Source organism: Schistocerca cancellata, chromosome 1 (assembly GCF_023864275.1).
Source record: "Schistocerca cancellata isolate TAMUIC-IGC-003103 chromosome 1, iqSchCanc2.1, whole genome shotgun sequence".
NCBI lineage: Eukaryota > Metazoa > Arthropoda > Insecta > Orthoptera > Acrididae > Schistocerca > Schistocerca cancellata.
The window spans coordinates 446,910,506-446,924,992 of record NC_064626.1 but is presented as its reverse complement, the minus strand read 5'-3'; the positions used below and the strand labels follow the sequence as shown (position 1 = coordinate 446,924,992).

Genomic DNA, 14,487 nt, shown 5'->3' with positions numbered 1-14,487 from the left:
CTGGGACACGATGTGGTAAAGAGGAAGTGTGAGGAATGAAACATTCTGCAGCATTAAGGATAATGTTTGTCAGATATTCCACCTGGTCATCACAACTGGGGAAATATTGTTCTTCAAAGGTCACCAGGGAGGAGTAAAGCTGCCAGTCAGCCATAGTAAGCTGCCATTTGGGCTTGCACATGGGTGGGGCAGGAGTCAGCAAATGGATATCACACGCGAAATGGTCGCTCAAGTAGGTGTCAGAAAGAACGGACTACTCAAGACAATGGGCAATCTGGGCAGTGTAGAAAGATAGGTCCAAATGGGAATAGGTGTGCAAGGAGTCAAAGGAAACTGGGTGCTCCAGTGTTAAGGCAGAAGAGGTTAAGTTGGTTAAGAAGGTTAGCCAAGAGGGCACCTCTCTGACAGGTCCTGGGATAACACCAAAGGGGATGATGCTCTTTAAAGTCACCGAGTAGCAAAAATGGGAGAGGTATCTGCCCAATACGCTGAAGGAAGCCTGCCCTTGTGACATCGAATAATGGAGGGACATAAATGGTACAGAGGGAAAAGTCAGGTGTGGAAAGAAAAGGCGAACTGCAACAGCTTGAAGATGGGTAGTCAGGGAGATGGGTTGACTATGAATGCCATCCCATACGAGCAGCATGACACCTCCATGAGATGGAATGTCGACCTCAGGTGGGAGGTCAAAATGAATTGATAAGAAATGTGAAAGCTCAAAGCGGTCATAGGGCGCAATTTCGTTTCCTGAAGGCAGAGTGCAAGGGGACACTGCAATTCTAAAAGCAGCTGTAAATCCTCTTTGCGGGACTGAAGGCTGCTAACATTCCATTGGAGAACAGCCATGATGAGGAAGAAATTTAGGGGTGTCACCTCGACAGCTGCCGAGTGACAGCCGGTGAAGAGTTGCTACTACAGGGCACAGAAGTAGGAGGATCCTGCTCCATGTGGTCCCCAGAAGCATTGGATTGCTTGTGTGGTTGGTCTGTGGAGTCCATTGCTGAAAAACAGTTGGTGGTGTGCACCGGCGACATGGAGACCAGCCAGGTGAAAGTATCATGTGGCAACACCGTCAAAGAGGATCTTCAAGTTTGCGAAGGAGGAGATCGTTTGCCTTTGGTGGACTACTTCAAGCCTTTCCGGTTAGAGGAAGACTCAGGTGTTTGGCTGAAGGGACAGAGGAAGTCTTCGTGGGGGTACTACTCCTGTCCTTTCGAGCCTACCAGTTGTGTAGCTGGTGGCTTTGCCCCTTGAGGTGAGAGTTTGATGGCTTGTTGCACAGCTGGATCATGGGATGCAATGTTACGTTGACACTTGGCGATTTCACAACCTTAGAGCTGGATTTGAGGTCATATGTCTGTGTAACCATGTCCTTCATGGAGCGAGGCGTAAAAAGAACAGAACTTAGGTGCCAGACAGGAGAACACAGGGTTTGCGACTAGCCAATAACTTGTGAGCAACTGGGTAAGCACTTTTTCTTTTACCCAGATCTCTTTGACAGCCTGCTCATCGAGATACATGGGATAATCCCAAGAGGCAGCGGCATGGCCGTCATTGCAGTTGATACAGCGGGGAGAAGGAGGCGGACAATCGCCCTCGTGCACATCCCTACCACAGGTTACACATTTGGCTGGGTGTCGACAAGACGTTCTAGTGTGGGTGAAATGATGACACTGGTAGCAGTGCATCGGGTTCGGAATGTACAGCCGGACTGTGATAATTTCATAGCCTGCTTTGATCTTGGACTGAAGCACCACTCTATCAATGGTGAGAAAAAGAGTACGGGTGGGCACTAAGAAGGAATCTACCTTTTTCATTATATGATGGATGGCAATGATACCCTGATCAGAGAGGTAAGAATGGATTTCAGCTATGGTTAGACCATCGAGCTGCCTAGTGTAAGTTGCACCATGGGAAAAATTCAACTGTGGGCCTCGACACGAATAGGGTAGCCATGGAGAAGCAAGGCAACAAGCAGTAGTTGTGCTTGAGAATCAGAAGTAGTCTCCTAAAGCAAAGTGCCATTCCATAAATGAGAGCAGGATTTCACAGGGCCAGCAATTGCATCAACACCTTTCTGAATAATAAACGGATTTAGCGTGGCTAGGGACTGACCATTTTCAGTACATGAGACTGCAAGAAACCTTGGTGCAGCAGGATGAGTCTCTGAATTTACGTTTACATTTCGTAGACGTTGATTGTGAAGGTGATTGACTCATTCCGACAAAATCCCCCACGATTGCCAGCATTTCCGATGGTGCATTCCTCCCAACTGGGGACCCCCTTCACAAGGAGGCACACCTGCCTTAGGTGGTTTTTCACACCTCAGGCCACACCTCCTGAACACCTGACAGAGGGACCAATCGGCAATTTGGGAAGGTTGCAGCTCAGGCAATCACCCCTCCATGGGCCTGGCCTGTACCAGGGGTACGTACAAATCCTACCTGTCAACACGGGGCTGGGAATTACACGTTACCCAGTCACCTGTTATGCGTCAGATGCATGGGCTGGCCTCAGGAGTGCACAGGGAGGAAGAAGAAAAAGAGGAACTTGAAACGCCAAAGCGGAGGAACAAGAGGAGAAGGGAAACAAAGAAGGGAAAAGGGAGCAAAAAACAAAGGTGAGACTGTTACTACATCAGCGACAGACAATGCAGAACATTCCCAAGAACACTCCAGACATGTTCCCTAAGGGTGTGGGTAAAAGAATAGCAAGAGGATAGACATGCAGCATGGAAGGAAAAAAAATGATGCAAAGGCTGGGGCCAAGCATTAAATGGGAAGAAAAGGGAATGCCCACAATGCAACTGGCAAAATGATGTGGAGGAGGCAATGGAAGCAAGGAATATGAACACTGAGAAAGGTCAGGACAGAAGAAGATGGAGACTAAGGGTGTCCAGGGTGTTCTTTAAGAAGGATGACAAATACTTTGTTCTGTGATCTTATTTACTAACAGTAATGACATTAGTGTGTTACTTCAGTTCTTGTCAACAACAACTAACCTATATAAGAGAAAACACTGCAGGATTCACCATGAAAGTCTTAGGAATGTTACATAAATACTATAGCACAATAGTTCCAAACAACAATTTTGTTGTTTAACTACTGATTTATAACTGTAGTTTGGTATCCTCTATTGAACACCTAACAGCAGAATATGCAAACACTGGGACAATTACATTTACTTGTCAGAAAGATGCAAATTTTGGTAAAAATATCTTTACAATCAAATGATCAATTCATATTCTTCTCTAAATCTGTGATTAATTTTCATGCTCAATATTAACCCTAAATCAATACATCAAATTAAATTATGCTAGGTCTTCTCAGAGATTTTAAAAGCTAAAATGCCCATACATCAGCTATATAACATGCAGTACCTGATTTTGTAGGAGCTTAAGAAAGCAAATGCCTACCCATAAAATTGGAGACAAATTTTCTAATAGGTACCATAATATAATCATACGATCACGGCACCATCTTTGATCATGTTACTACTTGGTAAATCAAACAAATATGCAATTAATGGAATTCCATTTTAACAGATGGACTCCATGTTAGAGAGCTGAGTGGCACACACAGAAACTTAGCCACAGAAGTAAAATTAAATGCAGAACAGGGGGTACAAAATAATATGTCACATGGTGTGGTATTGGGCATACTTCTACCCCTGATCTACATAAATGACTACAGTGCATGGTTCAAAAAAGGTTTGCCCAATAACAAAAGCATAATAAAACTACATTATTTTATCAGTTACAACTCCCAGACTGCATGGAACAAGCCTACAACTAATTTATACCAAAAAAATTAAATGTGAAACTTCTTGGCAGATTAAAAGTATGTGCCAGACAGACTCAAGCTCGGGTCCTTTGCCTTTCATGGGCATGTGTTCTACCAACTTATCTACCGAAGCACAACTCATGACCATTCCTCACAGCTATACATCCACCAGTACCTCGTTTCTCACTTTCCAGTCTGAGACTGCAGACATGTGTGCAAGTTGCATTTGCATGTGTGTGTGTGTGGTGCATGTATGTATGTGTATCTATTGCTGACAAAGGCCTTAATGGCCGAAAGCTATAATTGTGTGAATCTTTTTGTTGTGCCTATTGCGACTCAGCATCTCCGCTATAAGGTGAGTAGCAACTTTCCTTCTCTAATATTTTTGTAATGTTCATATAGTAAGTTAGATATTAGGTGTAAAGTTGGTTGGTTTCTATAAGAGTAACAGTCTTAAATGGAATTAAAACACCTACAACTCATCTCATTTTGCATTTAAGATTATCTGCCACTGTCTCTGGTTGAAGACAGGAGCATCAGCTTTCTTGCATTCTTTCACTTCCACAGGCGTACAAGTTATCTCATCTGGGGCCAAAAAATCTAGAGTTCTTCTACTCATTCCTCTGTAAATTGTCTACAACTAAGAATACAATTTATTTAAGATAAACTGTGATTTACACAGCAACAAAATAAGACTTTTCTTCCTTGTCTAACATTCAGAATGGAATTTTTTAGTCTGATACAGAAGTTTCTAACTAGCTCCCAAAAGAGATAATGTAAGAAAATTAAAGGCATATAGACTCCTTATGCAGAGCAGTTTAAACATTGTTAAGAACTAATACAATGCAATAGAACTCATATCTGATACTTGCTTCTCTTTCACAATGTATACTTTGACTCATTTTACATTCTTGAAATTCCCGTCACGATGGGATTCATGGAACTCGCTAAATGAAATAATCAATAGAAAAATAGTTGTTTGTTGTGCATATTTAGCAAAGCTTGCATTATGATTTCATGGAGTGGAAGTAGCTGTCTAGTTACGTTTATAAATAACAGTTATAGTGTGGGGAAAAAAGAAAGAAAGAGAGCAAATGATGAGTAAGTAGATACACATAGAGTTCGTTGGTGAAGACTTTATGAGGTAAGAAAAAGAATGAACCACACAAAAGTTGTGATACACACATATTTTGTATATTTCATGTAACTAGTTTAGAACTTTCACTATGAAGTGGAATGTGTCAATTGATTTGCAAAAATTATCAATGCAAACTATGAGGAAACTGAATGGCTGGCCATTACTGACTTCCTGCAGGCAAAGTTTGTAACACTTCTCCTAATTTATTCAACCTATCTGATCATATGCAGTACAGTATACTACATGATATTTAACTTTATTCAAACTTAGTGTCTACAGAGGAAAGTAATCTTGTTTACATGTACGTAATACATATACTGAAGTTTATCTATTCTCCAACTGGATACAAGTTTTGATACTGTAGATCTTTTAAATGCATATATATTTAATATTTTAAACAACCTAGTGTCTTGTTTTAGTCCCGTATAGCATGTACCTTGTGACACAAACTTGTATTAGTCAAGATTATCTGTTTAAATTTTTTGTTGTGTGTGTGTGTGTGTGTGTGTGTGTGTGTGTGTGTGTGTGTGTGAGAGAGAGAGAGAGAGAGAGAGAGAGAGAGAGAGTGAATCTTTTTTTTTCCTTACTCCTATCACTGCCAACTACAAATTTTTAATAAACACTATTAGAAGACTGGTTAACATGACCACTTTAGCTGTGCTGCCAATATGACCCCAGTGGCCCTCTTTTGTATTCTGAAGGCCCCTAACTACTGGGGAAATTCATCCAGAATATGAAGCCATAGTTCAAATGCACATATAAATATGCGCAGGAAGCACTCGTTAGTGAATGCTGATTTATGTACCCTATTATGATCCTAAAATGACCATGGTTGTACTCAGCTTGAATTTGGTGTATTAAATGTATCTGTTCCATTTTAGGTCACTTTGTATTCAGGTACCAAGAAGCTGTCTTGCCTGTTTATTTACAATTGCTTGACGACCATTTGCTGAGCTGACTTAACAAGAGTTTACTACATGTTGGATACTTCCATTTGCTGCTGCTTTTACTGCTACTGTATTATTGAATTGTCATTAGCAAATGTAATTCTTTCACATGAAAGAATATTGTTTATTTAACTTAGGAAAAGAAGAGGTCACATTACTGATCCTTGAGGGTCCTCATAAATGACATTTCTTCTGACAAATATTTTGTAAGCGTATGTGATTTTATTTCTACATGTCTTCAGCTTACCTTTTACTTGCAGTTAACAAGAAGTGAGTGAATCCATTCATTTGATAGGCTCCTTATTATTCAAACTGCTTTAGAAAGTATGGTTTACTATGGTGAAAGATTTGGTTAAGTTTAAATATATACCAGCTGTTTGCTGTCTTTAATCAACTGCTTTCAAAACAATACTCACGTACTCAAAGATAGCTGTCTCATTTTATTTCTGGCACTGGAAGTCATGTTTGGAATTTATTAACAGTATTTTTATTAACATTCTATTTTTGTTTATGAACTTTACTAACTTGCTTACTTATTTATTTTTATTCATCCAAGGGTCATATCACAATTATATAAGATTTGTCACTGTAATGCAATGAAAATTAATAGCTCAAAATTTAGATGTACATAGAATACAGAAGTATGCTATATTGGGGTATGACAGGTGCTGGCCTTGATGTCTTTGATGTGGAACCATCCAGGCATTTCCCTGAAGTGATTTAGGAAAATCATGGAAAACCCAAACCAGGATAGCCAGAGAGAGCCATTCTCCCACATAAGAGGTCAGTATTGTTTAACAGCTGTACTGCCTCATTCAGATGATCCCTATTGTAGAATGTTCTTTCATTTACACAATTGACTACAGATAATTTATAATATAAAACAAAATTTTGCTGTTTTTGCCATACACTAAGAATGTCTGCTAATGACTTCTGGGACATGCATATGCTGCTATGCTCCTTGCACTAACTCCAGTCTGTTCAGGAAATTAACTTCAGGGCCGCAAACCTTCATCTATGCTCCATGTTTGTCTTCTGCACTTCCCTCTGTCCACCTGATATGAGTCAGCATTCCCCCATGATGTGCGACATGTTGAACTTCGGAGAATAACATGACATTACAATCATGCACTTTAGAACTTGACACATGATTTTTGTAACAGCAGTAAACTGGGACCATGTACTGAACTGTGATAGTGTGTTGCAATTATCCCCTTTTGTTATTAACCACCACACAATCTTTATTTGAGTAATGTGCACTACTTATGAAAAACATTTTAGCTGTCTTTTTGAACAGATGTATTTAATAATCTCTCCCCTTTCCTTGGGAAATTTGTTATAGAATGTTGTTTCCTGGTAGGAAATGCTGGTCTGAGGTTTTTGTTTGCTTTTCTGTGGTAAATGTTAAGTCAAAACTGGCTCTTGTTCCATATTATGTACAGAACTGTTAGTGAATTACTTATTAATGTTTTCACGCCTGATAAAAACACCAATTGGTAGATGTACTCACTTGGTGCAGTAAGGATGCCTAGGTTTGTATGTAACTCTTTACAATGAGCCGTGGTTTAAAGATTTTGTCCATGTTTTGTCTCTCTCAGCCCCAGAAAAGAATCCCATAGCTAATACCTGAGTGTACACAGGAGTAATATGTCGCCACAGTACATTGGCTGTTACAAACTGAGTATATTTCTGTGCTCATTGCATGTTAGGTGACAGTTAGTGCCCACCCTAAAAACTTTGTGCTTGTTACACAATAAATTTATCACCTATGCTTCCATCTTTATGAGGAATTACATACTGTGTTTTTGCTTTACATCCAACATCAATTTATTACCCAACCTTAGTTTATTATACACTGCCCAATCATAAACATCTTTGAGAGCTTCATTTGCTTTTTCTAATAGGAGCTCTGTTGTTTCTATCAATGACAATGATGTGGCTATCATCAGCAAAGAGAACTTTTTCTCTGTCTTATAGTATATGAGAAATCATTTATATATATTGAGAACAGGATTTGACCCAATACATTACTATGAGGAACATCTATATTTGTATGTTTCTTATCTGACTATTGTTCTACAAAAAAAATATGATCAAGAGGTGTGTGAACTCTCTCTGCCTTCTTTTCCCCCCATTTTCCATATAAAGACAGGTACACATTAGACCAATGAAGGACAACCAATTGCTTCATTGGAATGGCACTGTGATTATAAAAATAAATTGAAAAGATTAGGCACTTGAAAGAAAATAAGTGAGATGTTCAAAAATAATGTGCATGACGTGAACAATAAAATGTAATTTTTGTGGATATCTTTCTATTGCAGGTACATAAGAGAGATGTCATCTGTGGAAATTTTATGGCCTACATACCAGTAATGCTATAACAATTCAAAATTTGTAGGTCTCATTCACAAAAAATTATGAAATAGCCCATATTCCAGTTCAGTTTTACAGTCAGACAATCTATCCTTCATAACAGATTAAATTACTTTTGGGAATACAGGTACTAGTGAAACTGGGTTGTAGTTTTCAATACCATTTGCAGTAGCTTTATTTAGTAATGGCACAACTTGTGCATGTTTTAAGTACTCTGGAAAAATACCTGAAGTGAAGGCCATTCTTATTATGTTGGATAATGGTGCTTGTATGCTGTCTACACAGCCCTTCAGAACTGAGACTGTATCTTCCTCTACACTTGCTGAGTTCTTATTTTTAATGCCTGTATTGTCTTCATGACCTAAAGCACTCTCATATGAAACAATATCATTGCACTTGATGTACAAATCATTCTAGGTGCTACATGTGTTTTAGAAATATTTTGCTGCAACTTCTCCACAATACCAGAGAACAGAGAAATAGTCATCTGCAAAACTTGCCAATTCCTGATGATACTACTCCACCTTTGATTTGTGTGTTATACTTTGCGTACATTTTCCGGCTTCTTGTTTTACGACTTCCTACAATACTTTGCTTTTATTATCTGTATTAAGTATTATTTTGTCACTGAATGATATTTTTGCAACAAGCAGTAAACTCCTGTATATTTTTTATATCTGTAATAGAAATCTAGGAACTGTGGATGAGTGCACTGCTTTTGTAAATAATTCAAAAATATAAGTGTGTGAGAGGACTTTCTAATAAGGATAGCTGTAGGCTTCTGCTGAATGTGCCATCCATTCCTGCCAAGTATATGGTTTTTAGTTATTTGACAGCCTTGACTCTTTCCTTCTGACTAATGTAGTACTACCTTTGATCTTTTTTTCCACTGGTTGCTGATTTCCATTAAACTGCATTTGAATGAAATTTTCAGCTGTTTAATATATTTTCTCTCTTTAATATGACAATACTGTCTTTGATTTTCTTATTTTTGCCTGTTCTCTTTTTATGACACAGAATATTTATGTATATGTTACTGCAGCCTTTTTCCTTGTTTAATGACATTTCACAAAATGTTTCTATTCATTTTATAATGTTTGCGCATATCTGTTGTGATGTTATTTGACTTGCAGATTTAGTCCAGTGCTCTTTTTCTTTGCAAGCAGTTTTAATTCCCTTTGTTATCCAGCTGTTGCCTTTTATATCCTTTGATATTTTTCATTTTTGGACAGATGGTAGTACTGATCAACTACTCTGCTTCCTTGTGATTTCAACAGTTTTCTCAACTAAATATTCAATTTTATAAGATTATCTATACAATAATTCATCTAGGGCATAAATGAGTTCTCCGGAGAAAAAATGACACAACTGAAGAATTGGATACCACTTCACCAATTCACAACTGTGTCACATGCGCACTGTCATCACATTATGGGACAAAAGCAACATCTCTTATGAGTAGCTTCAATTGGCACAAAAATAGCAAAGTATTCTATTTCTTGCCTATCAGAACCTTCAGTCAACAGAACTGTTAGATGTTTTTCTTGCCAAGGGTTGCTTTTTTGTGTCAGTTTGTCATGAAACATTCCTAGAGATATACCTATCATTGATGCCGGTACTGTTTTGAAATTAGCATCAGCTGTAAATGACATTACCAGAATATTTGTACTCTATGGCTCTTATTAGTATGGCTATTCGAAGGCATATCTCCACAAACAAATCAACCACATGAACTTTCTTCCCAAATAAATTAATAAGTTTCAAAATTTCACATCAATCTGTATACATTTACTGACAATAAAATCTGTACAGTAAAGGGCAAAGAACATTGTGTTGCCAGTATTAGTTTATTGGATTCAGTATGACTAATTTTATTTGTACTATGTATACTGAAGAAATTAATCTTCATTACATTTATCATATGCATAAAGTGTGCAAAAGCTTGGGTACTTTTTCATTCAAGGTATTATGCTTTGGCATGTTCAATCCATGTGTGGTGCAGTACTAATACTACGAGTACTATAACAAAGAGAAATGCACATTAGAAACTATCTTACATTGTTTCATATAATATGCAAAATCATCTGGTGTCAGATACAGGTCCCACAAGTATGTATGTTAAGTGATCTGTATTACAGGTGAACAACTTTATTTTCCTCCCCTATAAGTTTGTAAATTCAACTAGTGCTAAGCTATTTTTGGGTAGATACCACTGACCAGTCTGACAGCAAATTAGGCCCAACCAGTATATTTCTGGTGATTTTAAAAAGATGTTTCACTTCCGATATTTGAGGCTCCTATCCTTGCTCTTATTACAAACTATAACCTATTTGGAGTAGAAAAAACTGGGCAATCTGATAAATTCTAATCGATTGAAATGAATTACGGTTAAGACAGGAAAGTTGCTAGGGAAATGGAAGGCCCTACAAATAGTCCAGTGCACATGATATAGTAATAGCGCAAGATTACGAGCGAAGAGCTATTCAAATTTTGCATACTTTAGCGTATACTGTTTATTTCTTGCATTAACTGATCAGGGACATCGTTAGTCTGAAACACTTGTATTCACAACGTCGTGAAACAGTATTTTACTACTATTTAATCACAGCCTTTGACGTAGACAGTGACAAACAGAGGCACAAGACTAATAAAAACAAAATACTGTGAACTGCATATACTTCCCTACAGCGTTGACGAATACCTACCGAATGTTATTCTCTACAACCTGAAGTGTCTTCTGAGGAAACAAAATGAACCTGCCAATTCTCAACATCTTGACCTACTTGCAAATATAAGCACTTCTACAAATCAGATGCGACACAAAATCACGGTAAGCTGATCAACCCGCACGTCGAAGGGTACACTCAGCACACTGCGTTCAGCACTTGCTATTATTTCCGTACACCGTTTTCGTAATAGCTGAAGCTCTACGGCCAATAGCACAGTGCAAGGTACAAAGGTAAGCGAGCAAATGCTCGAAGTCCAGCTGGTTCGGAACTTTGTTGGCAGGAGGCGTATCTGACAGATGTTAAGTTATGGGAGATAACCAACATTTTCTTTTTTTAAATAGAGATATCAGGTTACAATAAAGATGTTGCATCTATCTTTAAACGAAGCAGACCGACAAGAAAATAATTTTTCTGCAACTTATCAGAAATCAAACTAAAACGAAGTGACGAAATCCTGAAAATGAGGAAAAGACGATATTGTACAATCAAAAGTAATATGTGTAGAATGCAATATTCTATGTACTATTTTTATTACAATGAAAAGTAAGATGTGTAGAACGCAGTATGCTATATGCTATTTTTACTAAACCATTTTACATGGAAAAGTCCCACAAAATGTAAACATACGCTAAAGACGAGATATTCAAAGCTACGAATAATTATTTTTGATGCAGAACCGTCTACATAATTCAATACGAATTATATCACATGTATTATGAAAGGATAACGCTACAGTGGTTATTTTTATAAATCGCAATAGCAGACACATGGCAATGAAATGCACGCATAAAAATTTGTGGGAAGAACGCATGGGCGTTCTCTTTCTTTGCTTGGGAACTTATGCTTTGTTTATCGCGATTAAAAGACTTTAGAAGAAGAAAACGCAAAAGCTGATGTAGTTAAATAGGTATAGGTACCTCTGTTATTTAGGTACCTGAGGTACGAGAAATATAAATTGCCGACAACATTTTGTTTGGAAAGCTCACAGTGACAGTCTATGAAGGGCGTTCAATAAGTAATGCAACACTTTTTTTTTTTTTTGGAATGAGCTTGGTTTTATTCAGGATTCCAATACACCATGTTATTCCCCACTTTTTTGGCTACGATGCCCTATTTTTCATCATACGCCTCCTTACTGGCAGGGCCCATATTCTGCATGGCACCACTCTGCTGGTCGACGTCAGAGCCAATCAGTGTCTTGCTGCGTCAATAAGCCTCCCCTTCATCCACGTACTCCTTTCCGCTGAGTTCATCCTTCATGGGGACAAAGACTTGGAAGTCGGAAAGCGAGGAACCTTTGAGTACCCCAACTGGTGGAAGAGTGTGTCAGCATTACCGACAAGACGTCCAGTAGAGCTGCGAGGTGTTTGATTGTGATCCGTCGGTCACCTCGAATGAGTGTCCGCACGTTTTAATGGTGCAGGAGTCACAGCTGTGTGCGGCCGATCGGCATGCGAGAGATCGGAAAGGTTCGCGTGACCTTGTTATGATGATGACAGGTGCATCGTCCAATGACTCATTGTGCTTTTGTTCACTGTACGGTCTCTAAAGACGTTCTGCATGCACCCATGAATATGTCTCATGCTCTGGTTTTCTGCCAAAAGCAACTCAGTGACAGCTCTCTGCGTGGAGCACGCCACTGTAACAGATGCCATTTTTTAGGCAACTTACGGCACCGGCATCTATTGAATTTTTATTTTATTTAAAAAAAAAATAACCAATTTTAAGCACCGAAGATTATGTGTTGGTTAACATCCTCCCACTCTACAAATACGGGAACTTCATAGACGCCAGAATCCACTAGAACGAAGATTATGTTTACCAATTTTGTGTTTTTTGCATCATCAGTGTCCTTCATTTCTTTTTCTAGTAATTTGTTGAGGAGCTACACATATTGTATCAAGCCATTTGTATGGAAAACATGCCGAGAGTCTATTCTATTCTGCTCATTTCTTTTGATCAGAATTCAGGCTCCTTAATTGTGCTATTAAGTCGCCATATCATGAATACCCGTCCGAAATTTTCATATACACTTTTCATAAATTTCTGACTTATTCTTCGGTATCTTACGGTATCTCATTCTTTACAGTAATACTATCGAAGACTGTTTGTCTAGTACTTGACACATTTTTGTTCAGATAATCTTTACAAACGGCAATCAATACGATTTTTCTTTGTAATTCTTCAGTAAATTACCACACATAAATCGCAATAATGTCTCTTGTCTCCAAAATCGCTTTACAGTATGACATAAACACACTACACAATGAAACACACAGAGGCCGCAGGTGCCCGCGTCTGCTAAAATGCGTTAAGATTCCGACCGAAAGCGGGAAGCAATCGGCTTTATGCACAGCCTCCGTTTCCAGGAAGTAAATTTACGTGCATGTGTAACGCTTAAAAGAAAAAAAGGCATCGTGTGGATGCACCTTATATACAATTCACCTTTTTTTGCAGTTTCTATTCCCTTATGTTACTACTAATTACGGGCTACCTTTCCTTTTGTAGTGTGGCAGCATCTGAAATACGAACAGCTACCTTAAGACGTTCGAAGCCTTCCTTTATTTTCCCTTGCCTTGTCGGTTGTTGTGACTCTTTCTAGTTCGTCCGTTGAGGCTACCGCAACCTACAATCACTAAACGACAACTTACACACGTCATCACAATACAATTACACTTATGTTTACACATAATGTTTACATGAGGTTTATTCTTATGATGAACGGAGTATAGGTATGACGTCATTGCTCAAAGCCGACGAGTGGAATCGGACACTAGAATTGATCACCTTCAGAAGTACCATGAGACTTTGTATACGTGTTTTACAGACATCTTAACAGTTTTACGCCAGGAACTGAAGTTGGCTTAAAGATGTGAAAAACAAGGGTATTGTGCTTTTCCCTCACAGTATCACAGCACAATTTCCACTTTTTACGTTTTTCCGGTAACGGGAAAAGAAGTGACAGCTAACTTTTTTTTACATTTTCTATCCACTTATTCACACTACCAAATCTCTGTTCTAATTAGTTACATTACAATGACACTGTAGATAGCGCCGAAGTGTCAAGGAAAACGACATATTAGGAACTATGAAATTGTTGCAGTAAATATGGTAAGAGATTTGCACCACCTTCTAGTTCATAATTATTTTCAATTTTTCTTTATTTATCCGTCTGCTTTTTATAGACAAGTAAAATGACTATAACACTTTCTGGCCATCTCATCAGAAAAGTAAAACAGTACATTATGCACAAAAAAATAAAATATGCAAGATCAATGCCTGAGTTTTAGAGTAATAAAAGACTTGACAGTCACAGATATTTTTTTAGGTTTTTTATTACACTGATTCATATTGTCGAACCTCTTCTAATTAATTACATTACAGTGACACCGAATAAACAATTGTCTCATCCAGAAATACGTATATATACAGTAGGGTTTGAAAACCTGCGTAAATTTGAGTATATTAATCAGACTGTCATATATAAGTTTTATTTGCATATGAACGTAGCACCA

At 38.2% G+C, this 14,487-nt stretch overlaps 1 protein-coding gene across 1 annotated transcript in view; it reads right to left on the bottom strand.

Moving 5' to 3' along the window:
- LOC126176748 (very long-chain specific acyl-CoA dehydrogenase, mitochondrial) overlaps positions 1–11,255 on the bottom strand; it is a 56,160-nt gene extending 44,905 nt beyond the window's left edge. Inside the window, exon 1 of the mRNA XM_049923920.1 lies at positions 10,949–11,255. Within this exon, the coding sequence (XP_049779877.1) occupies positions 10,949–11,016 (68 nt within the window). The 5' untranslated portion in view covers positions 11,017–11,255. The remainder of the gene's footprint in view (positions 1–10,948) is intronic.
- Positions 11,256–14,487: the final 3,232 nt, after the last annotated feature.